This window comes from Electrona antarctica (genome assembly GCF_951216825.1).
Source record: "Electrona antarctica genome assembly, chromosome: 19".
NCBI classification, from domain to species: Eukaryota; Metazoa; Chordata; class Actinopteri; order Myctophiformes; family Myctophidae; genus Electrona; species Electrona antarctica.
Window position 1 is genome coordinate 34,252,037 of NC_136800.1, and position 26,433 is coordinate 34,278,469.

Consider the following 26,433-nt stretch of genomic DNA (forward strand, 5'->3'; position numbering starts at 1 on the left):
GCACAGTATTAAGACTACTCCAGGGGACAGCCAGTGTCTGCCTCAATACCCCTGTGTGTTGCTGTGCTGGGAGGCTGATGCTTCTTCTCATGCTGTGCAGTCTAACTCTTAACTTATGCAACACCACAATAGCCATTTTCATTTCTCGCCACACTCCACCCCTGGGACATGGGGTGCTTGTAAAGTGGATGAAAGCACATCCATATATATATATAGCTTCGGTACGCAATGAAAGTGCATGTGATATGATCCCATTGGCTGTAGACGGACCCTTTTCACAGTCGTGTTTATAGCAGGGCAGTGACAGCTGCAGCTAAGTAAATTAATAATGTGTGTTTGATTTAGCTGTGCCAAAGAGCATTGACATTAGCGAATCGCATGCTTGCTAAATGAGACACTTTAGTCGGACGTGGCCACTATTAATTTAATTAGCGGCAGATGTGTTTGACCCGTCTGTGAAGTGGGCATCAATCTGTATGAATAATAGCCTGGTTAATAAACCAGACCGAATCAGCCGTTGGCAAAAAAAAGTTGCCTACCAGCGGATTACGGTCTGGCGAGGCTCAGTAGCACGCCTCTTTCCTACAGCAGAGAACAGGTCGGACCAATCGGGACACGGTATGCAATATAGGCGGGCTTTGGTACAGTGACGTTCAATGCTTGAGACTTTTGACTGACAGTAGCTCTGACCAATTGCGTCAAAGAGAAAATGTTCCCCGGGAAATGAAATCCAAGTGGAGCCAGCCCAGACTGATATACCGCGACAGTGTTGTGTGATATTAGTCTGGCTTATTAGCCAGGCTATATGAATAAGGCATCAGCTAAATGACTGAGAGCGCAGTTGAACCCTTGTGGCCGTGAGGGGTACTGCACCCTGGGTGCGTTTTCGCATTTTTAATTCACTAATAAATTCATTATTAATTTATAATTTGTTAAATTGGAAAAAGGGCTTCGTTAAGACCTCCATATTATTATGGTCAATGCCTGTGTGAATAGTGGGAGCGATTGGTGCAGGCAGTGAGGAGCAACGGCAGTTACAGTGACACACATTCATTCATTCATTCAGACAGACAGACATTGGCTTAATTATAGTGTGATGATGATGATGATTATAGTATGATGATGATGATGATGATTAAAAGTGTACAAAAATGTAAACTGAGGGCGCACAATTTGTAGCGGAGGGTGCCAGGCCCCCTCTGGCACCCCTGTGGCGCCGGGCCCTGGGTTAATCGCGCTTCTCGATTATTCGAATAATTGAAAAAAGTAATGGATAGAATAATCGCTAAGATACTCAAATACTATAGTCACCTTATTATTTATCTCTGTACCTATTACATGCAAACAAAAGAACTCAGATCTTATGTTGTATACTTACTTTAAATCTGTCATATTACCCAAGGAATATGATCTGTGATCATGACTATTACTGTGTCTACCTGATCCTGGGATATCTTTCAGTGAAAATCTCAATAAAAAGATTTAAGAAAAAAATAATACTCAAATACTCTACTAATACTCTAGTTGTTGCACTCTTTTAGACCGGGAATTCAAGTAGGTTTTGTATGATTGACAGGTGGTGGGAGGGTCCCAGGGCTCTCAGGTGAAGCTGTCCGACGGCTCTGTGAAGACGGTTGGGGCGGCGGGTCACCTGTCCAAGCCGGGGACGACCACGCTGAGGATGACGGGCGGAGTCATTACAGCCGCAAGCTCCACCCCCAGCTCTGTCGGCGCTGCCACGGCAAACAGTGCCCAACAGGTCAGTGTTATAGTGTACCTCTCTCTCTCTCTCTCTCTCTCTCTGTCTCTCTCTCATTATTGGACCTTATACCATGCTGCCATTTCAAAGCCTCTTAACACTTGCTTTGTGCTCAATTTACCTATAGGTAATTATGACCTATAATCTTGAGGTGAGAATAATTCTAGCAGGTCATGTTTTTCCATTGCCGTTTTTGAAGTAGGTGCAGTTTCTTTTGTAATAATGGGAGCAGGCACGCTGCTGGATGTGTATTTATTATAGGTAAAAATGCAGGGAAGATGAAGTGGGAATATGGTAATTAGGCTATTGGGTGTGTCTGTGTGTGTGTGTGTGTGTGTGTGTGTGTGTGTGTGTGTGTGTGTGTGTGCGCGTGTGTGTGTGTGCATGCGCGGCGCGCGTGTGTGCGAGAGCCATATAGTCTATCACCAGCGGTGGCCTGCGCTGTACAGATTAAAGCTTTACTGCCATTGGCAAGGCCTCATTAAGTGGAGAAATGAAGGAGAAGAACACAATGGCCATTACACTGGAGTGTCTAACACACATATGCTCTCTAGATACGTTGATAAAAGCAGAGTGTATAGCGCTTTTGCCACATTGGAATGTAACCCTACGGCTTTTCCAGCTCACCATTTTGAAACGCTGCGCGTTGAGTACTGTTAATTGGATTGTCAGGGCCCCACCAGAGGGAAATTGACTCCTTTTGTGTCAGCGAGAATTCCATCAACCCAGTGACCTGATGGGGACAGGTCTCCATGGGAACCGAGAACGAAATGTGAACCGCTCCAAGGGAACAGGGCAGTTTAAGGCCAATACTTTACCCGTGATGTGACATTATTGCTGAGAATACTTTTGTGTGTTCGTAGGCTCACTCAGGTGTACTTGCAGGTTAGGCATACACATTCTGGCTGTTTTCCGTCTACATGGCTGTGTGTGGTGTCATTTCTATGTAATGATTTTTCATTATACAGCACCTTTTTAACTCTTCAAATTAAGACGCTTTCTAAAGAAAATGTACCATGCCACATTTATCCCATTCAGGTGTGTGATGGAGCCAAGCCGGCGTCCCAACAGCACCACCCTGTCCTGGTAGCGGCCAACCAGGCCGCGGTCATCAACGCTGCAAAGAACGCCAGCGCTGCCGCAGCGGCCGCCGCCGCCGCGGCCGGCAGCAGCCTATCAAAGAGCGGCCTGGTCAAAGCCACCGGCGTCACGGCCAAGAGTGGCGCTGCGGGTGCAACCGGAGCCGTGGTGACTGTTGCCAAGAACATTAGCAACTTGCCGGTCATCAGCATGTCCAAAGGGGGCGGGGCGGGGACCGTGGTGGGGGGTGTGCCCAAAAGCGCCAGCAGCACGTCACTGGTCACGGCATCCTCGCTGGTCAGTGGGATGGTGGCGGGAGGAGGAGGCAAGAGCGCTATGCTGTCAGGTAGGTGGAAGTGAACTGTAGACGGGAACCAGCCAACAGATGTAGTTTAACCCATTTTGGGCGGGAACCCCTTTTGGTGTTAGCATTATGTTATGCTTTAGCTATTGAAAAATAGCAGATCTACAAGCTCATAGCGCGCCACTCGGTGGCGCGCTATGAGCTTGTAGATCTGCTATTTTTGAAAAATCGAAGAACGACATTTTTAGAACGACATTTTTAGAATCTGATCTCAGGTCAAAATGGGTTAAGGGCCGGGCTACACTAGGGACGGAATTGCCACGGAATTGCTGGAATGGAGCGGAGTCTGCAATGGTGCGCTGCCACTATAATCAATGGAACATGGCTACACCGAGTACGGGTGCAGGTTGTGCGTAAGCTCCACGTGTGAATGTTTTTTTTACGCGAGTGCTCTATTTTTCTGCGTGTCCGTAGGGCTTACGCAGCCCTTCGCCTCACCTTCAGAGGAAAATAACAGTAAATACGGAACTCTCCGCGGCGGGACAGAGGATTTGTCGGTGCAGCCACCTAGCTGCTGCTTCCGTTTAGTTCCATCCCCAGTGTAGCCCCCCTAAAAGGTGCATTGCACTGATGTGATGGTGCTGGCCTTGTCCACTGAAAGTATTTTTTGAGGGACAGAGCACTTTGGACATAATGTCCTCAATGATTTTGGTCTCTCCAACACTTTGCATAGGAAAGCGACTTTCTCTAAATTTGAGCTACTTTCTCTAGTCTATATTTGAGCTATTTTCTGCTTGAGGTGCACAGAGTGCTCCGCCAAAAAACACTGAACGGCAAGAACGCTGAATCTACTGATTTTGGTGAATCCATGGCCTTTCATCTACAGTAGCTCCACCCTCAGAATGTCAATATTGCAAACATCTAAAAATGAGCGGATTATGGTAAAACGTGTAACTTCCCAATCAAGATATCTTGAGAACTGGCATGGTAGACGCTGCGCAACCTCTTGGGTTCACTCGCTGAGTGTTTCAACTCTTAACCCCCTTATGGCTATTGACGTAATTGACGTAATGAATCAAAAAAGCCATCATAACCGTTGACGTAAATGACGTAATCGCTTTATTCCCTTTAGTTTTTTTTCTTAGCACATGTGTGCAAGAGGTCTTAGAAAAGTTTGTGTTGTTTTTAAAAGACCTTGCCATCAGTTATTTCTGTCCGAAAAATCGGACTCTGTGTGCAAGAGGCTTTAGGCTCTGTTCACACAATCCGCCTTATATCAAGAAAAAACACTGATCAGAGAGCTTGTTCTGCAGAAAAAGAAAACAAAAAAAGAAAAGAGGGGGGGGGGGGGGGGGGGGGGGCAGTTGTGCGAGTTAGTGTGACTGAAACAGACTCCAATATACATGTACCGGTAACTGTGAAATTGCAGTGTTGTGCCTCCATGGCTGAGGCTGACAGCAGGGCATATAGAGAGACTGTACATCAGCTCCAATCCCACATTGTTTTCAAGGTGTTTTGTGTGTTTTTTTGTTCAGGCATGCTAAAGCTTCAATCTGGAGGCTCTTCCAGCTCCCAGCAGACAGTCCTGACCATTCCTGCCAACCAGCTCAAACAGCTGGGGGTTGGCACCGCTGCTGGGGCCATGCAGACCATACTCATGCCTGTCGGTAAAGGTAAGGGCAAAGCAATTAATTGGGCTGATCATTTAATTTGGTTATTGTTTTCGATGTGCGACAAAATTGCATGATGGAACTTAAAGGAAATGTGCATCTGTCTTTACTCTTGTCTCAGACCCAAGGTCTTATTATTATAGTAAGGTATAATAATATTATATTCTGAATCAAAAGATTGCCTTCTGTTGTAATTCATATATATCTTATTTTACTTAATACTTAAATTTGTAAATAATTTGCAAATGGAATTATTTGGTCGTGAGCGTGATTAGGATTTTGGAGTCGCCTCGTTCTAGCTTAGCCTTTGATCTTGACTTTGTCTCGCCCCTCCTTTGGTCTCGGTATTGACTCTGAATGGGTTTAACACCCTCTTTGTTGAGGAATTGAAAATGGCTGATCCCAAAAATCTGGTTAAATGAACTCAAAATTCATTCACTGAGTAAATGTCAAGTATTCAAGGACATATCCTTTTGGTTGGACAATATGACAACAGAGGGGAGAATTAGTTTGTTACAGTGCTGGTAGGATAATACAATTTGGAAGGACAACTGCACTGTTAGGGCAAGGATCTTAATAGAGGGTATGTGTGTGACATCATCATCATACCCGGAAGTTATGCAGGAATGCCTACTGAGTGACAAAAAACGACTTTCTGGCCTTGACAGCCCATACATCCAAACAAAAAAATCCTATTTGATTGAATTCAATGACTTTAAACAACGTTAAATTAACTTTGTCACTCACTTTGCCACTCGATCTGCCATTCACTTTATGCATGTGCATACCCTCTATTGCATGCATGCCTTCACTACACTATACTCTCTGTACACTCTTGAGAATAAGTGGTTCAAATTCTTAGCCGTGTAGTCAAGTTCATATTTATATTATACCCCACACATATTCTCAAGAGTCAAGTCACTCTCAGCTTTTGTCTCGGTTTCTCCGGTAAACACTGCCCTCCAACATTACATCACCCCTGAGTACACCCACTGTCTTCCATTATAATCTATTGATCCATCATCCTGTGTGTTTTTATTCTGTGTGTGTGTATAGTGATGTCTAAAGGCCTAGGCACCAGTACTCACTTCACCCCCCTCACCACCACCACCATCCCTTCAGGAGCCTCCCCCAGTTCTGCTGCCCAGGTCTCCCCCTCCCTTGCCCTGCCTCTGGCACAAGGTGAGAGGAGACAACCCCCCACCCCTTCCATGACTCTCCTCTCATCCTCATGTTGCTCTTCCTCTGCTGTGATTTCGCTCACATCTGGTTTCATCATGTTGTGTCTCGTGTCTCTCGTAGAGCCTGAACGTTGTCACATTGGGACTCGTGAGCTTGTAAATCTTTTATTTTTATAAAATCTTTGAAAACCTTTGAAAAACGTCTTCTACAATGACATGCGATAAAAATGTGCACACATCGGCTGCATAAGTGCCGTTTCAAATGTTGTCAAAAACTATAAATAACAGCCGATATGCATGTATCAGTCTGGCCTATATCAGTCTGTCTCAGTCCGTGACCTGTGTCTATTCATTGTGCCAACAGTGAAGACAGAGCCAGGTGCCAGCACACCTGTGTCCTCCGTCCCTGTGATAGCTCCTGCCTCCTCCACCACCTCGTCTTTGTCGTCGTCCTGCTTACCTTCTGGCCATGCCCCACCTGTTGTTTCCGTGGCAACCGCCACCATCAAACTGGAGCAGGGGGCCGATAACTCCACACATCATGACCTCATCAAGTAAGAGTTCATTATGATGAAACGTTTGTTAAACCTTTGTTTCAGCATTCACACATAAATTACTATGGCTGGTAACCAGAGGCCCTGTTCGATTTTAGAACTGGCTTTTGAAATACGTGCGCACGTGTCTGAAAAAGGTGCTTCGTTGCCCTTTAAGTATGCTTTTCTGGGCATAGAGGGGCGGAACAAACTAGCATTTGAAACGGACGCAGACTTCCTATTGGTTCACCCAACCTATGAGCCTGCCCCTGGGACGTTATGTGGCAGCCAAGTCTATGGACTTTTTACTAGGACGTATTGTGCGTGCTCCCCCAAAGGCACCCCTCACTTCACACAAGTGTGATTTCATTTTTGAGGGGCGCTAGCCCCTCCTATATACAGCTTTTTTCCCCAACACAAACATTAAATGCCATTGACAATGAAGAGAAAATTGACATCATCTTGTCCCCACACGTCTCATATTTGCCATCAACAATGAATTAGAAATTAGGTCAAATGTCCGCCAAATATGACGTAAATTTGTGGCAACAGGCATTCTGATTGGCCAGTATGAGATGATGCATGATGATGTAAGATGATAAGAGCGCCCCTCACTTTTTGAGTGGTGTAAACCACTCCTACAACTGGCTTTGTTTGTCTGTCTGTCTGTCTGTCTGTCTGTCTGTCTGTGCGCAAAAAATGAGCACGGTTGCTATGGTCACCCAGTTCACACGGGTGTGATTTCATTACGTCAGACATTACGTCAGACCACAGCTGATCAGACTATATAAGATCTTACACCACTCAGTTCACACGGGTGTGATTTTTTTCCTAGTACAGGGTTCCCTGGTACACTGGTTCCTTTCTGGTTTACTATAAGTGATGTTAATATGGTGTTTTGTTTGTCTTGTCTTCAGCACAGAGTACATAGAGACCATGATGCAGCTTCTGACTGCCGTAGTGAAGAAGTTCCCCCTGATTGTGCCAGAGAAGAGTGAGTGAACCTTTGTCCCACGTTGATATGAACCCAGTTTAACCTGCATCAGGACTAGTTGATCTAACATGTCCATTGTTTGTTCAGCCGAAGACTCCCACCCGTTCTGTGCCTCCTCTGCGGAGCAGTATTTTTCCTGGAACATCGGCAAGCGAAGAGCATCAGAGGTGACCGTTTGTTATTGTTTGTCTTGTGTGCATGTGTGTTGATATTAATGCTTTCTCCATGGGGGATCAGCCCCAGACCCACTTGGACAATCAGATGATCAATCCACCCACCCACCCTTATGTTCTTTAGGCAGGACTACTCTGCTACAGAGGCTTGTTATATTGAGCGCAAGTCTGTTTCTTCTCATGGTGTTTTCCGAATCTATACAGGTTGTTAATTGTTAAAGGAGGGGCGAGACAAAGGGCAGGCACGTTTTTTGTTGCAAAGAAAGAAAGAGCAGACCTGAGTGCAGTGAGCGGAGCCAAACCGCATCTCAAAGTGACACCACTGTTGTCTGCTGTTATTGTGCTGTAATGTATTTTGCCAATGCTGCCTTGTTTTGTCCGAGATAATTTCCTTCCTCAGAGTTACGTTGTCTGTGTAATGCCCCTGTGTGCAAAACACAAGGCCTTCTGACTCAGCAGGCTTTCTGCTTGCCTTGTAGCTTCCTCTGTGTCTGGTCAGATGTGTATCTCTGGCTGCCTTGCTGTCCTCTCCCATATTCTCATAATGGGATCAACAACCAAGACCAAGCTGTGGGTCTTTCTCTCTCTGTTTCTCTCTCTCTCTCTCTCTCTCTGACTGTCTGTTTTTCTTCCTGATATGCCCCCAAAGGATTGCAGACTGGCATAGTCTTAGGCCCCATTTACACTGGCAGACAAATCTAGCCTGAATCAGATCTGTGCCACATCAAGATTGAAATCCGATTGGTTTAAATGGTCACATGACTCATTTGGACAAATCAGATTCCAATCTGGATGTGGCTCAGATCTGATTCCAATCTGGATGTGGCTCAGATCTGATTCAGGCTGGATTTGGCTGCCAGTGTAAATGGGGCCTTAGAAATGTGTAGCCACTAGCCATAGTTGCTAATTCACCCATGGAACAGGGACTGATAAGAAATGTGACAGATTGAAACGAGGAAAGTTTTATTACGGGGTTAGTTTTATAATGGTATGTAGTGTCTCTGTAAAGAGGCAGGCGGTGGGAAACATGAGATCATGTTGCTCCGAGGACAAAAAAAATATTGTTTTCTTCTGAATCCCTTTGGCCCTGATGTATATTGTTTTAAACATAATACATTGTGTGCAGCTCCAGCGAGCTGTGGCTGTGAAGAGGGTTGTCCAGGATGTGTTGGACCACTGCCCCCGCCTGCAGGCACTCACCCCTCCAAAGACCAGGGAGGTGGTCCAGTGGTGCCGGCAGAGGGGCTACACACCGCCCGACCCCGAGCCCCAGCGCAGGAATGACGAGGAATCCATCGAGGACATCCTCACTCAAATAGACAATGAGCCTGGTGGGTGTGTGTTTAGCTACGTTTTTCCTGAGGGATCGACTAGGCTAGCACTTCTCACAGAGTACAATACATAGCCTGTCTGTTCTCTGTAGTTCAGTGCACTTCAATATCTTCTGCTCCATGTATAGTTGTGGTGTGTTTTCTTCATCAAACGTGATACTGTTGCCTGCTGCTCCAGGCAACAGACAACATAGTCAAGGTGAAGGTGTGAGCACTTCTTCAAATAGTTTCTTACCAGGTGTACAGATATTCTACTGTTAGACAGATGTTAGGTTCTTAGCTTGCTTATGCTTCTTTGTATGTATTTGATGCATTTTACCTTGTGTTGTTTTCGCTAACTGTAAATCGCTCTGGATTAAGAGCGTCTGCTAAATGCCTGAATTGTAAATTGTGCACAGTCTAGGACGATAATGTACAGCCTTGGTGTTCGGTCTGGATGATGATTATTATTATTATTATTATTATTTTAATGAAGACTGGTGCCAGTTCAGTGAGTGTCACTCCTCCCTGATCTCAACCAACACATTACGTTGTCTGTTGTTACTAAATTGCACCTGTCAGATTCGGATGGACATGAATTGGTCTGATTGTAGAGATGCTAAACTCCTGCAGTAAAGACAAAACTAAAAACATATCAATCAGCTGCCATCAGTGCCGGTGATAAAAAAAGAGGGTTGTTATGCTTCTCTTTTGGGTGTGAGTGCGTGTTGACCCGTGTCCGCTGTGCCTGCAGAGTGCCCGTCAACGCTGGGGAGCTGCGAGGACCTGGTGCTGCGGCTGGAGCAGATGCAGACCCTGTTGAAGACGGAGCCTGAAGAAACCTACGACGAGGTTGTGGATGTCATCAGCGTCACCGCGCCCTGCCAGAAGTTAAAGGTCAAAGAGGAAGAGCAGGAAGCCGACCCTGAGCCCAAGTTCTTCCTGGGTCCCTGCCCGTCTGCCCAGTTTGTCGGCGAGACGGCCCAGCAGGTCAGCATCCACTCTTACTGTTTCTTTTTTTATGTGGGGGGTGGGTGGAGGCGGGCACATTGTGGCTCACACTTTCAGCCGCTTAAACTTTACTTCCCAATCTAAATGCTTGCTCTGAGATTCTAGCCTTCTATGGGAATCTTTACATTACCTTACATGTGTGAAGAGATAGTCCATAGTTGCACTTTGGACAATGTTAATTGACATTTTTTCTTATCCTGTTTAGTGCTCAGATAATTTTACTGAGAATGGGAGAGGTGACACCCCTGTCAGAAAGAAGCATTTCTTATGCCTAAATATGACCCTCTTGCTCACCCACTTCTCTCAGATTGGAGTAGCCTTCCAGCCAGTGGAGGTGGAGAAGAACGTCTTTGCTCCAGTGATCGAAGCCATGATTCTCAAGGTCAGCCAACTATGCAAACTAGGCAATAAAAGTTGGCCTTCTCCACTTAAAAGGCCCGCCGTTCCCTGAGCATGCCCTTGAATATAGCGATGAATATATGCATGAGGCGTATGCAATCTGCCATTATTGCATGTTTCCTCTCGTACTGTACCAGAGACCCTTTGTGAATAATGATGTTTGTGTGCGCTTCAGGCGACAGAGCAGTTTTCCAGTGACATCCTGCGAGAGGCTCTGGCTGGTGCCCACGCCAAATCCCCTCAGAACAGGTCAGACATGCAATTTATTTTCTCGATCGTATAACCTGCTCAGGGCAACATGCCTTTTCACTATCTTTAGTGTCAGATCTAATGCCTCACTTTGGAGTTTAGAGTTTATCTATGTTAATACATTCCACTTTGTATATTGCTTCCTGAGCTCTTTAAGAAATCTTCAACAGCTTGAAATTATTATTCATACTAGGAAAAAAAAGCACACAGTTCAGGCGTTTAGTTCCTTCCTACCTGAAAGCCCCCCCCCCCCATACCCACCACATCTTACAAGCAGTTTCTATGTGAAAGTCCTGCATACTCCTATACCCCCCCAAAAAACACATACCTGACCCCCATACCCGCTATCTTCCACGCTGTTCTTATGTGAAGGCCCCCCCCATACCCGCTATCTTCCACGCTGTTCTTATGTGAAGGCCCCCCCCATACCCGCTATCTTCCACGCTGTTCTTATGTGAAGGCCCCCCCCATACCCGCTATCTTCCACGCTGTTCTTATGTGAAGGCCCCCCCCATACCCGCTATCTTCCACACTGTTCTTATGTGAAGGCCCCCCCCATACCCGCTATCTTCCACACTGTTCTTATGTGAAGGCCCCCCCATACCTGCTATCTTCCACGCTGTTCTTATGTGAAGGCCCCCCCCATACCCGCTATCTTCCACGCTGTTCTTATGTGAAGGCCCCCCCATACCCGCTATCTTCCACCCTGTTCTTATGTGAAGCCCCCCCATACCCGCTATCTTCCACGCTGTTCGTATGTGAAGGCCCCCCCATACCTGCTATCTTCCACGCTGTTCTTATGTGAAGGCCCCCCCCATACCCGCTATCTTCCACGCTGTTCTTATGTGAAGGCCCCCCCATACCCGCTATCTTCCACGCTGTTCTTATGTGAAGGCCCCCCCATACCCGCTATCTTCCACGCTGTTCTTATGTGAAGGCCCCCCCATACCCGCTATCTTCCACGCTGTTCTTATGTGAAGGCCCCCCCATACCCGCTATCTTCCACGCTGTTCTTATGTGAAGGCCCCCCCATACCTGCCATCTTCCACGCTGTTCTTATGGGAAGGCCCCCCCATACCTGCCATCTTCCACGCTGTTATGTGAAGGCCCCCCCATACCTGCTATCTTCCACGCTGTTCTTATGTGAAGGCCCCCCCATACCTGCTATCTTCCACGCTGTTCTTATGTGAAGGCCCCCCCATACCCGCTATCTTCCATGCTGTTCTTATGTGAAGGCCCCCCCATACCTGCTGTCTTCCACGCTGTTCTTATGTGAAGGCCCCCCCATACCTGCTATCTTCCACGCTGTTATGTGAAGGCCCCCCCATACCTGCTATCTTCCACGCTGTTCTTATGTGAAGGCCCCCCCATACCTGCTATCTTCCACGCTGTTCTTATGTGAAGGCCCCCCCATACCTGCTATCTTCCACGCTGTTCTTATGTGAAGGCCCCCCCATACCTGCTATCTTCCACATTGTTCTTATGTGAAGCCCCCCCCATACCTGCTATCTTCCACACTGTTCTTATGTGAAGGCCCCCCCATACCTGCTATCTTCCACATTGTTCTTATGTGAAGGCCCCCCCATACCTGCTATCTTCCACATTGTTCTTATGTGAAGCCCCCCCCATACCTGCTATCTTCCACACTGTTCTTATGTGAAGGCCCCCCCATACCTGCTATCTTCCACATTGTTCTTATGTGAAGCCCCCCCATACCTGCTATCTTCCACACTGTTCTTATGTGAAGCCCCCCCCATACCCGCTATCTTATGTTAACCCATTTAGACCAATTCTAAAAACGCCTAACCTAAGTATTCTGAAAACCTTAAAATTATTTTTCAAACATTTAATAAAATCACATCCGTGTGAAGTGAGGGGCACTCATCATACATTTACATTTGCGTCCTCACTTTTCTGTCTTCAGTTTTCTGTCCTCACTTTTTATCCTCAATACGTACTTTGCTCAGCCAATCAAGTCATCGCTATGGGGTGGTCAGCCAAGTTGAAGCAGCTCACTAGCGTAGAACGACATGTCGGGTTCAGCATTGGTGAACTATCACCTGGCAGTGATAGGTACTACTAACCAATGGGACGGAAATCCTCTTTGAAGAGACACTTTGATGGCACTGCTTGCCAGCTGCTCAAAGATATCAAAAGGAACTTTTGATATCAAAGGAACTTTGATATCTGAAGTACACCCTGGGCTCGCATTTTGCTCGCTCAAAAATAATCCACCGTCTGCTTGCATCCATTGAAAGGTATAACAACGTATAGGTTACAACAGGTCTAAATGGGTTAAAACCGCCCCATACCCCTGTACACCCTCAGTCTCCCACCTCCCATACCCCTGTACACCCTCAGTCTCCCACCTCCCATACCCCTGTACACCCTCAGTCTCCCACCTCCCATACCCCTGTACACCCTCAGTCTCCCACCTCCCATACCCCTGTACACCCTCAGTCTCCCACCTCCCATACCCCTGTACACCCTCAGTCTCCCACCTCCCATACCCCTGTACACCCTCAGTCTCCCACCTCCCATACCCCTGTACACCCTCAGTCTCCCACCTCCCATACCCCTGTACACCCTCAGTCTCCCACCTCCCATACCCCTGTACACCCTCAGTCTCCCACCTCCCATACCCCTGTACACCCTCAGTCTCCCTGCACCTCCCATACCCCTGTACACCCTCAGTCTCCCACCTCCCATACCCCTGTACACCCTCAGTCTCCCACCTCCCATACCCCTGTACACCCTCAGTCTCCCACCTCCCATACCCCTGTACACCCTCAGTCTCCCACCTCCCATACCCCTGTACACCCTCAGTCTCCCACCTCCCATACCCCTGTACACCCTCAGTCTCCCACCTCCCTTACCCCTGTACACCCTCAGTCTCCCACCTCCCATACCCCTGTACACCCTCAGTCTCCCACCTCCCATACCCCTGTACACCCTCAGTCTCCCACCTCCCATACCCCTGTACACCCTCAGTCTCCCACCTCCCATACCCCTGTACACCCTCAGTCTCCCACCTCCCATACCCCTGTACCCCCTCAGTCTCCCACCTCCCATACCCCTGTACACCCTCAGTCTCCCACCTCCCATACCCCTGTACACCCTCAGTCTCCCACCTCCCATACCCCCCATCATCAGAGCAGTTCCTACCTGTAAGTGATGTGAATGGGGGGGCATGCGCACAGTAGTGCTGCCCCATTAGTGACCATAATCTAGGTCAAAAATGTACTATGAAAACTTCTACAGATTGTATGCAAATTAAAAGGGGAAAAAGTTGCCTACCCAGCTGGACTACCGTGGGTGTGCTGTGGGACCCTAGAGACTTACACACACACACACGCACGCGCGTGCACACACACACACACACACTCTCCACTTATAGCATTGAGATTTCATGACGGTCATATTATTTTCTGTCATGTTGTATACGGTGCTCAAAACGTCCTAACGCTGTCATGCGGTGTTTCCAGGGCTCCGAAAGAGATAACAGCCATGAATGTCCATCAGGCGGTCGGCAGCATCCCTACCTGTGACTTCCTCACCAACACACACATGGGTTTCCTGTCCACGGACACCTGACCCACAGCGACACTGACTTTGACTAGAAACTGACACACTAAGGCATGTTTTATGCTTCGCCCTAATGACGTGTAACGCCACTTGCCACATGCCGAAAATGGCTAATCTACAAGCATTGTGAGCTTGTACATTGTCTATTTTTGTCACGTAACACCGTCGTAGTATATATACAAGTGTATATATATACAAGTATACATTAAGCATAACTCTGAACCAAATGTTTGAATATCAAATGTGCTATCTGACGACAGGGGTGGAACAAACATTGGAACTGACTAAAACTATATCTTAACGCCTAAGAATGATCCTAGCTGCTTTAGTTGCTATGTCTGACAAATATTGACGTACTGTATTTTCTTGATCCTAGAAGGGCTCTGCTTGCTGTTTGTAGCAACCACACTTAACATAGTTTCAGATGTTTGTGAGAACAATGTCTCGACTCTCGACTTGGAAAATTAATTGAGCGGTGGTCTCAAATCTATTTCAAAATGATTTTTTTATAGTATGTCCTGTGTAACAGTGATTCAGTGGGGAGGTGGAGGTTAAGTGACTTGCTTTTGTGAAACAATATGGACGCGCAGGGCCGTCCACTAAGCTGGTCCTAATCCTATTGCCTCCTCCTCTGTACTGGGCACAATATTGCTTTTGCTCGCCCGCTTGCTCTCTCAGTTCCAGAGGAACTGAATTAGAGAGATTTATGAGTTGACAAAATGGAAGCAGCCCATATGTCTCCAATATTAAAATCCCATATTAATTGAGCCAGCTCATCCTGACCGGGGGAGCTGCTCCATGAGTCATAATACCCTGTTAGCAATGTACTGTAACTGTAAACTAAAGGGATGCATGTCATTCTTAACGTTGGGAATACCGTTTTTTTTGTCAGATCAGGCTTGTTGCTGTCGAGGGCAACCCGTTGCCATGCCAACCAGCGATGTTTCATTATATTAACAACACTAACTGCTTTTTTTTGTAGAACTTTCTGGCGGAGTTGGCCTATTTTGTGAAATGGCCATTTGGATTATTTTTGGCTGTTCAATGCAGTTAAATCTTTGAGGAATAAAACTGTTTCAGCCTTTTCCAAATTACAAACCTGACTATTATGCTGTGTTGCATTATAACAATGTCAGCTGTCTGCACTTAATCAAAGCTGTTGAGAAGCTCTCAGCTACCTTAATAACAATCCAGGGAATAAGTCACTGGATGCATCTCATCATTGTTGTGAGTCCAAGAGTCTGTTATAATTGTCTATGTTATAATTGTCTATTCCCAATGGATCACTGTAGGTCTACTAATTGCCAGTTTCAAGTACTGTTTAAGCTTGATATATACTTCACTGAGCGGCAGTGTCGTACACCGCAAGCTAGCCATTAACCCATGAGGACGATTCTACAAATGCCTTCTAAATCCTGACAGTTTTCTGATGTCATGTTTCTATGTCAGTCGTTCTCAAACATTTTCATGTCAAGTACCCCCAAAAATATATGTAATTGGCCGCCGACCCCCATCTGAAAATATGTTGTTCCAGGGACCTCCCAGAAGCAAAGATTTGAGATAAAAACATTCGCTCTGCAAGAATATATATTCAAAGATTCGCACCACATTTGCATGATTTTTCAAAAATAGCTAAAGTATAACATAATGCTTAAAACACCAAAAGGGGTTCCCGTCCTGAATGGGTTAATCAGAGCTTATGGATCGGCTATTCCCGGCGCACAAAACTGTGCCGTACAAAAGTATATCAAGCCCTTTAATCTTCCGTTGTCATTGTCATGATGTATCAACAATTTATGACCAATGTGATTTATATGAAGGTGCGTGTTGCAATTTCAGTTTTATTTTTATATCGTATACAGTATCAATCACTGCAAACTGCAATGCCCCAACGTGTGCGTGTGTGTGTGCGTGCGAAAGTGAGTGTAAGCAAGCACACGTAACGGATGTGCTCATTTGGGATTGGAGTGCATGTGGATGCTAGTGTGCATTTTCTGACTGTAATTTTTATATGTGACGACTGAGGTGGCTGTTGTGTTGGTGACTCATTGTAATATTAAGCGTTGTATAATGTTGTCCATGTTTGGATCGGCTGAGTGTAAAGTGTTTGGGCTAGGTGGTTGTGTTGTTTGACCAAATTTAACATAGTATAGGAAATATCTGAACATTGTATTTTCATTTCAGTGGAAGACCAAAAATGTATCAATATTCTTGTAATAAAAAAGAAAATGTGTTCAAATTATTGAGTGGTTCTATTTCTCCAATCCTAGGCTGCCACAATCCACTGTGCTTATAGTCTCACATTGACAACCGATCACAGATCTCCACTGACACAGCTGGGGAAATTTTAATTCATTGAATAAGCCTACAATCTACAAGCTTGAGGTTGTAGATTAGTTATTTTTCTGAAATTGTAGCTGGGAGATGGATTGCTGAGGTGGAGCGCCACACCTACCATCAGCTCCCAGTACTCCCTTGTGGAGCTGTTCAATTTAACCCTTGAGAGATTTCATACACTCAATGTTAAATTTCCACTAAGTATTTTACCTTTGCATTCAAAATGAGAACTTGAACTGATGGAGAAAAGTGAAATGCCAAACAAAAAGAAGAACCTAATATTCTTTTAATGTAAGGTCATTTACATTTCATATTTGCGCATATTTTTTCTGAAACAACAGCTTTACAAAATAAATTAATAGACCCGAACAATACTTTCGCAAAATAGTAACCTAATTGAATAAATAAAGTATTTTCCTTTTTTTATTACTGTAATAAAAGACTTGCAGAGTTCTGGGGAACATGAAAACGGCAAAATAGTGCTTTGAGTGTACACAACCACGACATTGTCATCGTGGGAATAGATCCAACAATATGTACTGTATAACAAAAGGACAAATCATTCCAAATCAACCAGTGTAGACGTACACACTGACATACACATACATACGTACAAGAGTACTGCATAGAGCAGCCATGTTCTCATCATTATGTCTATTCGTGCTGCAAGGGAAAAAAAGGTTGTCAAACTATTTTTGTTACATGCATATTCATTTCCATAGCAGTAGGTGTAAGGGAAGCTTGTAAAAGGTGAGTGGCTTTTACGTGACATCTGATTTTCACTCACTCCTGGCTTATACCTAATTTATACTCCGCTTTACGATGGTGTCCCCAGACGAAAATAGCAGATTCACACGAGATGCCATCATACGACGCAGTATAAATCAAGACATTAAAATACTGAGGCGCCATCTCCAGAGACTTTGCACACAGAATGTACATTCCCCTTGCATAGATTTCTTGTGGTCACGGAATTAACGGAAAACCTCCCCTGGTTCGTTCCTTGTGTTGAGCTGGGCCAAGTGGAATGGTTTGGTTGTTTTCAACGCAGACTCTAGATGTTGAAGACCCTCGATCTACTTTGAAAGACAGCAGATGGGTTTGGAGAGAGCTTGGTCTTCACTAGCTGCTCCTGTGGCTGACACAAGCAAGAGAAGGAAATAAACAGTCAGATGTGTTACCTGACAAAGGTAGAGTGGTTCAGTTGAGGTTTGCAGTGGTCTGAAAGCTTGATGACGGAAAAGGGCAACATCTGTGCTGCTCACACCAGCCATGTGAAGAGGATTAGACCGGTTGAGGTGTGCAGTCAAAGAGCATCAGGTTTGCTGTCAAAACAGACAGCCTGACATCACTGCTTGATTCTGTTAGAGCACTCTGCTCTGCTGACGCTAGCGATTCTGAAAGCCATACTGCAATCTATCGGGTTCGGTTCAATTAAAGGGCTCTTTGCACTTAGATGTTGCCTATATTGTGTTCTCAGTAATTACTGGATCAGTCTACGTACCAAAATCCACACTGCTACTCTTAGTAACACTTTGAGAGTTATTATGAACACTTGACTTTTTCTCTGAAAATGGGCTGCTAGTCAGACAATGTTTAGCAGGTAATCCAAGCAGAAGTTGACAGAGATTGTAGGCTCGCTGCTGTCCCAGCGGCGCTTTAGATAAAGGCATATCATCGCTGAAGGAAAAGCAGACTACCCATTGTTAGTGCTGTCAACGTTGGCAGCTTCTGGTGTGTGTTCGCATGTACAGTGCATATTTGTGCGTTTGTGTGGTGTTATCTTCCTCCCACACCTCCACACACATTTTGCTGCTGTATGCAGAAGCAAGGGATGCTTCTCTTAAATTAGATTCTCGCTGAAAAGGATTGCAGCAACATCACACTTTACCAGAATGGCAAATAACCCATTATCGCTCACTTCTGTCTTGCACGCTTGTCTCTCTCTCACACACGCACGCACGCACGCACGCACGCACGCACGCACGCACGCACGCACGCACGCACGCACGCACACACACACTGGTGCCTCTCGTATTCTCATCCTTTTACCCATCTCCTTTGTTCTCTTCCTGTTTCACCCTCTCTTTCTCTTTCTCTCTCTCTCTCAATTGCACTCTTCCACTGTGACAGTCTGTCTGAGCCCTGCCCACTTGGCACAGGACACTGCTGTATGCTAAGGAAAGGCAGCGTGGGAACAGGGAACAGGTCCAAGTGAAAAGAACAGCGAGAGAAAGAGAGGGAGCAATGGGCTGGAACAGTTAAGAGAGCAAAACAAAATGCCTAAATCAGGCTTACCACATTCAGGAAGGCGAGAGGAGGGGCAACGTGTCGCTGAGCTAAAAAGGGGATTTCAGAGGTGAATTTCAGGATGCAGTGTCCCTGTGGGCAGATTCTCCCCGACAGTGAAGCACTATACTACTGTGAACATCCCCCCCCCCCCCCCCCCCCACGTTCACCTGTGTCAGCATCAGCGCCACACACACAATAACAGAACACTTTCATGCACAGTATTCAGAAGTTCAGGGAAAGTTCCCCCTGCGTTCTGGCAGCACAAATTCAAAATGCCGCCTATGAAAGCAAATAACCTGAAATCTTTCATGCGGCGGATCACTGCTTAAAGTTAAATGGCAAACGCTGTGGTCCCCAGTTAAGACATTTATCCTACAGTCAACATAATTTCACCCGTTTTCCACCTGGCTCACACACAGTCAAGATTTGAGTCAATTTGTTTGTTTGTCTGTGTCGCAGTTGCCTGGGGTCTTATTCCATGAACACCGGCACCGCTGCTCTTCATGTGCTGAATGCAGTGGCTCGGTGGCCCCAGGTTAAGTAACGCTTTGTTCCCTCATTTCACAGTTTACGATCTCATTTAACACATCCCTGCCTTCAATTGGTTCAAGAGAACAATGCGGCTGTCGGGACTGCAGATCGCCTTCGAATCATATTTAGTGTCCGCAATTTAACAAATTGATTTGAGTTAATCCCCATCCCGGGATTGTGTGTGTGTGTGTGTGTGTGTGTGTGTGTGTGTGTGTGTGTGTGTGTGTGTGTGTGTGTGTGTGTGTGTGTGTGTGTGTGTGTGTGTGTGTGTGTGTGTGTGTGTGTGTGTGTGTGTGTGTGTGTGTGTGTGTGTGTGTGTGTGTGTGTGTGTGTGTGTGTGTGTGTGTGTGTGTGTGTGTGTGTGTGTGGCATAGACAATCCCCAGTGGATGCTTAGTGGGATGTGTGGTCAGACATCTGGGGGTGCGGTGAGTGAGTCAGTAATGAATTGGCAGTGGGTAGGGAGTCATTGACTGAGGTGGATTATGTAAGATTGACCCGATCTTCTGCCATGCTGGTGTGTGTCCTGTTCTCTGTTGTACAGTGATGAAGGTTGCCCCAACACTTCTCTCACTGCATAGTTAGTATGCATTTGTATTTGATACTGTATCATACTGTATGTGTGCCAAGAAGGAGCCCACAGGAATCATTGCGCTTTATTCGCACTGAATAATCTAGCTCACCTTTACTGTGACCCGTGCGTGCGTGCGTGCGTGCGTGCGTGCGTGCGTGCGTGCGTGCGCGCGTTGAGAATGAACCCTAAGGACTCATTTCACTTCTCTGCTCAAACTTTAAATAATGAAGCTGACCTTTAATGTGACCTATGTGTGTTGTGGTGTGTGTGTGTGTGTGCGTGCATGCACCCGCACTGCGCACACACGCACGCACGTGCCTAAAAGTTCATGTGAGTGCATCTGTTCCCTTGAACACATGCAAGGATGTGTTTTACAGAGAAGGTTGAGGGTTGATATAATGACACTGTAGAAGGTTGAGGGTTGATATAATGACACTGTAGATGTAGCATTATTATGTTTTACTGTACTCTAGGACAGTGGTTCCCAAACCTTTTAGCTCGAGGCACAAAAGAGAATTTTAGACCTTCGACCGGAACAAGATCTTGTAGATCTGCTATTTTCACCACTTCTTAAAGGTATATTCAGTGATTTGACTTAATTCAAATATCACTTGTTTTTTCTTTTTTTCTGGATAATCCTCCCTACTATAGAGTGTGCTGACCATATAAAGAGTTCCTCCCTGTCCCCAGAGTGCCCCTGGGGTCAAAAAACCCTAATTTCAGTTTTGGTGGCGGGTGGCAAAGCCTTCATCCAATCAGGATGAGAGGGGCCTTCCTCCAATCATGATCGACTGGGGGCGAGCCTTGGTGCACATGCTGTTGGCCTGTTGCACTTCCCCCCACTGTAGAGCGTGCATGTGCACATTTTGTTACCGGGGCGGACTGGGTGGTTTTCCAAATCACCCAAATCACTGAATGCTCCTTTAAGCTTTTTTTGGTATACATTTTTTGGAAATTATTTGATTATTCATTTTATTTATGAAATACTTTTGGGAAATGTTTTATTTGATGAAAAAGGGTGTTTTTTTTACTCGTGACCCACATGTATGTCCTGATGAAGGTTTAACGACCGAAACATCGACAGTTGTTTCAGACAGTACGGGACCCTTTTCTTTGATTTTATTATCTGAGGTCCCAGGTGAGACCCATAAAAATTGGTGTTCTAGGATATGAATAAACAGTCGCCTTGCACTGTAGTCTCCAACAGTCTCTGGTAACACTGTAAAGACTCATTACTGGGCACTGTGGGCAGGTGTTATTAATTGATAATGTGCCGATTGTCACCACTTATATTGACCTCCACCAGCATCAAACAATACTGATAGATAGTTTGGGCCCCCAAGGAGATCAAACTGGGGCATTCATTTTTAGAATTATGCAAATGGCCAACAACCAGGTCATCCCGTTATCTACTCATGCATTAATTGTGTTTTCAAGAAACACTGGAAACACTCTGCTCTCTCCAGGAGCAATGGTGACAGGAGGGTCAGCCAGCCAATGTCTCCACTGAACTCTTCAAAGCACTTAAAGCCAGTCTAGCCCAGAGCGACACGTTGCACATTGACAATATTCTCCACTGGCAGATGGCATACCCGCCTCCTCCCCAACCCGCCTGCCCACAGTGTGGGCAGGCGGGTTGGGGAGGAGGCGGACGTTCCCCTCCCCCTGGAGATTCCCTAAAACCTTTTCCCTGTCATGTAACAGCTGCCCAGAGTAACATCCCCCAGGATAGAGCAAATAGGAAAGGGGTCATGTCAAAGACCCCTCTTCTGGTTGAGCTGACCATAAGCATACGATGCCCCAGACAGAGTCGTATTAATTCTCTGCTTATGTAAGTAAATCCAAAATACTTGTTTTTGAGAGTTTCAACTATTGGTACGACTGCCCATCTCTGTCCACTTTTTTTCTCAGTCTCATTTTCCCTGAGAACACAAATCTGGGACAAAATGTCCACATATTTGAACATTTGCTTATGTCTCTGTACTCATCGGGCCAGTTCTATTCAGGCCAAAGTCAGGAGCAGAGCTGGAGCACTTGCCTGGCATTACCTACAGTAATGCAGTACGTGGCCTGTTTTAAACAGCTGGGTCACTTTGAGCTGCTCTGGGACAGAATCCTGTATCATTTCTCTGAGACACTCCGGCAGCACTAATAGCAGGACACCTGTGAGATGTATGAAGATGACATTGCATGATTGCACATGCTTTTAAACCTACCGCTCCCACAAACCTGCACATTTTTGAAAATCTATGACATTTTTCAACATGAAAATGAATGGATGGATAATTATGCAAAGATAATTGTAATTTTCTCAAATAATTGCGATTATACATTGGATTATTTCATAATTATGACAGGCCTGGGAGTGGGAAGCTATCCAGAGTAGCAGATTGTATAGAGATATGATTTTTCACTTTCACACTTAATACATGTGTCTGTTACTTGCATTGTATAAACAAAATGGAGCTGAAAGTGCCACCTTGGTTGAGATGCTGAGGTCGGGCCTCTCAGGCCCGCTGCTCTGCTGGCGGTTTGAGGGGCTGGGGATCCCGCCGGCTTGGAGAGGCACAGGGATGGGCTGAGTGGCGGTGGTGGCTGAGACATGGTCCGCTTGGTGGTGCCGAGCCGTGGACTTGTGGGCCTCCACACTGTAGGCAGCCTGGTAGCTGGTCTCAGGGGACGGCCGGGACGCTTCAGACACGGGGCTGGTGTATGGAGCAGAGGGGCTCCTCCTGGTGCTTTGGGCCGGTCTCACCCCCGTCCATGCACGGTACTCCTGGCTGGAGAATGAGACATGTTGCTCGGCTCAAAAGGGGCACCCGTAAGAGTCTATTTGGTTGCGTTTGTATTCTACTCTGAGTTAAAGTAAAACTTAGTATTCACTTATGTAGGCCTACAAAACTATTCATAATTATTCAATATTCAGACAATAATAAAGCTATATTGTTTTTGAAGCGCTATAGGGAGCTATTGAGACCATCACATATCCTGTAGGGAGAATATTAAAATGTGAAATATGGATGAGGGCTTTGTGTATGTATATTTTGTCTATACCACACCATCAAAGAATGACTTCCATGACTTAGACAATCAGTAAGCACCATCATAATGTGTGCATAGCAAAATCCTGAGGCTTAATTAACTCCGGGAGTGTAAATATTGATCCTTATGGGTCAATTATTAACATTATACTCAGGATTTTACTTAGTGCACTCTGTTATGTTCCATGTTTAGGTCAACAGCTAACCTTTCGAGGATTATAAAAATGCAAGCTCAACTTTTCTGCTCCTCACTATTGATTAACGTTCCACCTAGCACTCCAGTGTGAGAATATGAAATGCGAGAGAGAATTATTGATGGGCCTCCATATTCCATATGGATCTAGCTGGCCAGATGCTGGCAATCAATTAATTATTAATGGGTACATCTAATTTGCCATCAACCTACTTAACATCACATAACTTTCAGAGAGCCCTGAGATGCAGTGCACTGGTTCTCAATGTGGGCTCTGGTGTGTGTGTGTGTGTGTGTGTGTGTGTGTGTGTGTGTGTGTGTGTGTGTGTGTGTGTGTGTGTGTGTGTGTGTGTGTGTGTGTGTGTGTGTGTGTGTGTGTGTGTGTGTGTGTGTGTGTGTGTGTGTGTGTGTGTGTGTGTGTGTGTGTGTGTGTGTGTGGGAGGGGGGGGGGGGTAAATCGTTGATAGTTATAAATAGGAACCAAATGGACCCTTATAGGTCTGTAACTCTGAGAGTATACAAATGGAACCAAATGGACCCTTACGGGTCTGTAACTCTAATTGGAACCAAATTGACCCTTACAGTATACTCTCAGAGTTACAGACCTGTAAATTACAGGTCTGTAACTCTGAGAGTATACAAATGGAACCAAATGGACCCTTACAGGTCTGTAACTCTGAGTCCATTTGGTTCCATTTGTAGTACACTCAGAGTTAAATTAACACGGTATAGGATTTTGCAATGGATTGGGTCAACATTGTATCACATTGGGGGGTCCGTGGCCTAATGCTAGTATAGAAAAGAGTTTAGAATCACTGAGTGGAAGCGGACAGTGACAGGTGCTGAAGTGCGTGCGTGGTGCTGAAGGGACAGCGCTCACAGAAGTGGAAGGTCTACCTGTAGCAGCTGGTGCCTGTGTGCTGCTGCTCTTCCCCGCACTTGTGCCCTCTGCTCCGCTCCCCCCTGTCCACCCTCTCCCCCTGTTGCTGCTGGCTGGCATTGTGGGAACCGTTTACCGGGCTGTCCGGAACACTACCACCAGCCCTGCCTCCGTTGCTAATCCAAGGGAAATTATCCCTTTTGGGAATTGCCCACGGTTTGAAATCCTGTTTGTACTGCGTAACGCTTTGGAAAGGCTCGTCGGGCGGATGGTACTCCTCCCGGGGCTTGTAGCTAGGCTCCTTCCGTCCCCGGAATGATCCCCGTGATCCCGGGGCATCGCCGGGTGCCTGCGGGGACCCACGGTGGTGATCTGGGGTTGAGAAGTTCTTCGTGACACGGTCCGTGGGTACCCGTTTGGTGACGGATCGCACTTCTTGCTCCGTGATGTCAGAGTAGTTCTGGATGGTCAGCGGGACTGAAAGGTCCGATTTATCCAGTTGACTCCAAAAGCGAGCCAGGCAGCACACTCTGCTGATACACGGCCAAGCCATAATGACTCAAAGAAAAACACGAAATCAAATGCAAGAAAAGAAATGGAGAGGGGGGGAAAAAGCAATGGGAGTGGTAAAGAAGAAGTGTTACATTCAGTTACAGTATATGTTGTCCATTCCCGGAGAATTGAGAGCGAGGATAGGATGTCCAACTGTCCAGAAGCGGAATGCCAGCACGGATGAAACGGAGATCGTCGGGGATCGTCTTTGAACACGTGGTTCGCGATAGTGCCTCGACTATGCAGAGAAATGATTCAAGCATGATGCTTGATCTCCATTGAGTTCCAGTGCGTGTCCTGCATCTGCCAGTCTGAGTCTCCAACATGGATAACAAAGAGGACTTTAATGCCACAAATATTTCGTTGACCAGAGCTCCACGCAATTCGAAAATCACTGAAGTAAAAAAGAAAAAAAAAAGAAGCCAAATGTCTTTCTTAATAGTAGTTCGAGGTTACATAATTTAACTGCAGCGCCACAGGTCTCAGCTAGGATGGGATATCTCCTGAATGCAAACACCTGCAGCTATAAAAGATCCAAGCGCACAGGCAAAACAAATTAGCCATCAAATTTAATTATTTAATAGCCTAACATTTCCACTTTCAAACGTCGGCAATTGTATAGGCTACTTCGAGTCACCTGCTATAAATTGCTTTATTCCATTGGATTGATTTTCTTTCCTATACTCCATTCTCGTGTGTGTTTGTGTGCGTGCGCGTCGTGTCTTAATTGAGGCTGAGCAATTGCTTATATATCCATATACGTGGAGGACTGACAGGCAGCTACATTACACTCCACTGAGTGTGAAATGAAGAAAGAGGTCATGAAGCACACTTCTGCTATAGAAGGAGAGAGCAGAGGAAGACAAATCTTTTTGTGTTATCCTTTTAGCATCATTGTATAATGTACCACTGTACTAGTATATTTGCAAACTGTTAATAAAATATTCAATCAATCAAAGTGAGAAAGAGGGAGGTACCAGAATGGCATCCTGAATAGGCCTATATATGGTTAGGCCTGATTTATACTCAGTCCTACAATGGTGTCCAGAGCCAAGAACAATCAGATCCGTCTGAAGCTGTACTGTACTGTACTGTACTGTACTGTACTGTACTGTACTGTACTGTACTGTACTGTACTGTACTGTACTGTACTGTACTGTACTGTACTGTACTGTACAAGCCCTCCTCCCTGGCCTGTGTGTCTGTGACTGTGTCTGTGTGTTAGGCTGTGCAACAGTGACACTTGGTGGTGAACAAACGCTATAACGCTATTTTCGTGCTCGGACACAGCCAGGGGCACAGGGATAGACCCAGGGACACAGCCACACACATAGCTGTTTATAGGAGCGATTGCACCACTCAAAAATAGCTGATCTACAACGTCACAGTGCGTTGGCGGGTTGATTTGATTTAGATCCTATAAATTAGGCATTAGAATGATTGAGATGTGCAAGAAAGATCTGACAATATGGCTCCAAAACAGGGAGGAAGTGGAGAAGATTGAACAGAGACAAATGCAGTGGTTCAAGGGCTCATTGTTTGTGGGGGGAAAAGACATGCTTTTGACCTTGCTTCTGGTATAGATGCTCTGTTTTGAAGATGTTCATTATGTTTATTTAAAGATTGTCACTTGCCAACTCCCTGGGAAAAAAAGAGAAAATAAAGACAGATGACAACTTGACTATGAATTACTGCCGTCCTATACCTTAACTGCAGTACAGTAACAGCAGCATTGGGACGCCATCCATAGCTTTTGCTTGAAAACATAATTTAGCCTCTCTGTACT

The 26,433-nt window shown here is 45.8% G+C and overlaps 2 protein-coding genes across 7 annotated transcripts in view; one reads left to right on the top strand and one right to left on the bottom strand.

The window, feature by feature from the left end:
- Nucleotides 1–16,487, top strand: part of yeats2 (YEATS domain containing 2) — a 41,877-nt gene extending 25,390 nt beyond the window's left edge. For 5 of the 6 annotated variants that reach the window (XM_079530467.1, XM_079530471.1, XM_079530470.1 and 2 more), the window contains exons 19-30: nt 1,577–1,759; nt 2,798–3,185; nt 4,679–4,816; nt 5,870–5,995; nt 6,359–6,548; nt 7,445–7,521; nt 7,609–7,688; nt 8,821–9,025; nt 9,759–9,994; nt 10,323–10,397; nt 10,590–10,663; nt 14,149–16,487. In XM_079530467.1, the coding sequence (XP_079386593.1) occupies nt 1,577–1,759; nt 2,798–3,185; nt 4,679–4,816; nt 5,870–5,995; nt 6,359–6,548; nt 7,445–7,521; nt 7,609–7,688; nt 8,821–9,025; nt 9,759–9,994; nt 10,323–10,397; nt 10,590–10,663; nt 14,149–14,257 (1,881 nt within the window). In that variant the 3' untranslated portion in view covers nt 14,258–16,487. The remainder of the gene's footprint in view (nt 1–1,576; nt 1,760–2,797; nt 3,186–4,678; nt 4,817–5,869; nt 5,996–6,358; nt 6,549–7,444; nt 7,522–7,608; nt 7,689–8,820; nt 9,026–9,758; nt 9,995–10,322; nt 10,398–10,589; nt 10,664–14,148) is intronic. The other variant, XM_079530472.1, reaches the window with a different exon arrangement.
- Nucleotides 16,488–16,915: 428 nt separating this feature from the next.
- On the bottom strand, nt 16,916–24,648 carry map6d1 (MAP6 domain containing 1; the record flags this gene model as incomplete). The annotated part of the gene is made up of 3 exons (XM_079529328.1): nt 16,916–17,723; nt 22,461–22,761; nt 24,113–24,648. The coding sequence occupies 3 exons, from the start codon at nt 24,646–24,648 to the stop codon at nt 17,640–17,642; spliced, it is 921 nt and encodes a 306-aa protein (XP_079385454.1). The 3' UTR covers nt 16,916–17,639.
- Between the last annotated feature and the right edge of the window lie 1,785 nt (nt 24,649–26,433).